This window comes from Wasmannia auropunctata, unplaced genomic scaffold (genome assembly GCF_000956235.1).
Source record: "Wasmannia auropunctata unplaced genomic scaffold, wasmannia.A_1.0 LD336053.1, whole genome shotgun sequence".
Classification (NCBI taxonomy): Eukaryota; Metazoa; Arthropoda; class Insecta; order Hymenoptera; family Formicidae; genus Wasmannia; species Wasmannia auropunctata.
This window is the reverse complement of record NW_012026837.1, coordinates 6,073,108-6,075,816: the sequence shown is the minus strand read 5'-3', so window position 1 is coordinate 6,075,816 and position 2,709 is coordinate 6,073,108. Positions and strand designations below refer to the sequence as shown.

Here is a 2,709-nt window from a genome sequence, read left to right as displayed (position 1 = left end):
CCCCTTTGGTGGGACGAGGATTGCCAGACGGTTAGTTGATGACAGAAGGAAAGCCATGGAGACTTTCAAAGAAAATTCCAATATGACTAATTTAGATAATTACAGGAGCCTATGTGCGCCTACGACCAAAATGCTTCAAAAAATTAAAAGGCAGAAGTGGAAGGAATTGTGTAAGTCCTTCGATAGCAAGACCCCGACCACTAAACTGTGGAGTCTTGTCAAATCCTTCAAAAGACGGAATCTTGGGGATCATGACGATGGTTTCACCTCAGCTGCACCTTCCGCCGTAATTGAACAGGCCATTTCTAAATTCTGCCCGGATGCATATGCCTGCACGACAATCGACTACCCATGAAAGATATGGTCTCCATGGACGCATTAAATCCTAATATTCTTCATAGTCTAGATAACGAGATTACGATTAAAGAATTCAACCAAGCGATGTGCTCTTCCAAAATTAAATCGGCTCCTGGCCTGGATCAAATAGACTACGGTCTTATTAACTCACTTCCTCAGAAATATAAAGATAGTCTATTTCAGTTGTTTAACCTAATCATTTTCAAAACAGGCGTTTTTCCGGCTGACTGGAAAACGTCGCTTGTAATTTTCATTCCTAAAAATGGAGGTGGTGTTAGACCTATATCTTTGTTATCCTGTTTTCTCAAGATACTGGAAAAGGTTATTTATTTCAGAATTCGGTGGGCCCTAGAATCTCGTCATATCATACCGGATTTTCAATTCAATTCAGGCCGGCAAAATCCTGTGCAGACAATTTGTGCGCATTTTCAAATTACGTACACGCCGGATTCATGCAATCTATGCACACCGTAGCCGTCTTCTTGGACATACAGGGCGCATTCGACAACGTCTGTCCTGACATATTATTACAGGATCTGTCGGACATTGGCATTCCAGCTCGCTGTCGCAAATTTGTGGAAAATCTAATCTTTAAAAGGAAGATCTTTTTTGTCAAGGAGGGCACTTTAATTGGTCCCTTCTTCTCATTTAAAGGGACTCCGCAAGGTTCTACCCTTAGTCCGATTCTTTTTAATTTATATCTCAGGAAAATCTTTGAGTGCATCCCGCAGGGCGTGCGCATTCTACAATATGCGGACGACATTGTGCTTTTTGCTACGGAGGGAAATATTGAGAAGGCTTTTGAATGTCTGCAAACAGCTTTAGACAGTGTCTGGCAGTTTTTACAAAATAGAGGCCTTAAGCTCTCTCCTAGTAAATCCAAATGGATGATATTTTCCAAGACCAGAGCTGATCCCGCCCCTCCCAATGCTGCGCTCTTTATTAACAAACAACCTATTCCCAGAGTTTTATCGGTTCGTTTCTTGGGCGTCGTCTTGGACCCCACGCTGAGGGGAGAGGCTCACACGAAATATTTGGTGCGCAAGGGCAAAGCTGTCTCGGACGTGCTTGCGTCACTTGCAGGCACCTCATGGGGAGCGCACCCCGACACCCTTATCAGTATATACCGCGCGGTTTTACGAGGCGCCATTGAGTACGACAGCTTGATATTTCGCTTTGTGGGCAACAGGGCGATGTTCTTAAAACTAGAGAGACAATAATTCAGAGCCTTGAGGATTGCCTTGGGGTATAGAGTTTCCATTCCAATCAACATTATTCTGGCGGAAGCCAAGGAAGTACCTCTAAAGATAAGGTTTACATATCTCATTGATAAATATCTCTACAAGGCATACTCTAATAAATTCAGCATCGTTGCCCGCAGCCTGCGAAGCATTGACAACTCCGCCCACTCGGACGTGATCAGAGAAAAAGCTCGGAAGTCCCTTCCTGTATACGACAGATATTGCGCCACAAAGCACGTGTTAGATAGAGTTCACCGCTACACGTTTCTCCCGGCCTACGATGACATTTACCAACTTTCCATTTACAAGAAGGACATTGACTTCTCGCTAACAGACATTCAAAGGGACACTCCTCCGCATATCGCGCGCGCCAAGTTTCAAGAACATTTCGAGGAATTATCGATCGAGGCTACATCTTTCTATACGGATGGGTCCAAATCGGATTACTCCCCAGCCGGCGCTAGCATTTACTCTCCCAGCATCAACTTCATAATTACACACAAGCTTCCTTCATCTGTCTCTATTTTCACTGCTGAAGCATGGGCTATTCTGCATGCAATCACTGCTATTATTGATTTAAACATTATTGAAGCCAATGTCTTCACAGACTCCAGAAGTGTGCTAATGGCTCTCGCCTCATCGGATCACAAGCAAGGAAACTACCTAATACATCAAATCAAGAAAAAACTCATTGCTGCTGAAAGAGAAGGGAGGAAAATCGTTCTCTGCTTGGTTCCGGCACACAAGGGGATCCCCTGCAACGAGAAAGCGGACCGCCTTGCGAAGTGGGCCACGTCAAGGGGCGCTAAACCCACGTTCCAAGTCCCGTTCACCGATTTTCAAGTGGAGGCAAAACTGCATCGAGTAAACGCTTACAAACACTATCTGGAAGAAACCTCCTTTGTCAAAGGCACGCAATATTCTGACAAGCTTTATTTAAGCGACTCTCAAAAGACATGGTTCTTCAATAAAGGTTTAAACAGGGAAGAAATTGTCTGTATATCTCGCATCCGGAGCAACCATTACAATCTAAATTACAGTCTATTCAGGAAAAACATTGTTGATTCTCCCGAGTGCCCATGTGGTGAGTCCAGGCAAGACATCAATCACG

At 44.2% G+C, this 2,709-nt stretch overlaps 1 protein-coding gene across 1 annotated transcript in view; it reads left to right on the top strand.

The window, feature by feature from the left end:
- Nucleotides 1-809: 809 nt before the first annotated feature.
- LOC105451319 overlaps nucleotides 810-2,709 on the top strand; it is a 2,351-nt gene continuing 451 nt past the window's right edge. Inside the window, exons 1-2 of the mRNA XM_011691687.1 lie at nucleotides 810-1,510; nucleotides 1,610-2,682. Of these exons, the coding sequence (XP_011689989.1) occupies nucleotides 810-1,510; nucleotides 1,610-2,682 (1,774 nt within the window). The remainder of the gene's footprint in view (nucleotides 1,511-1,609; nucleotides 2,683-2,709) is intronic.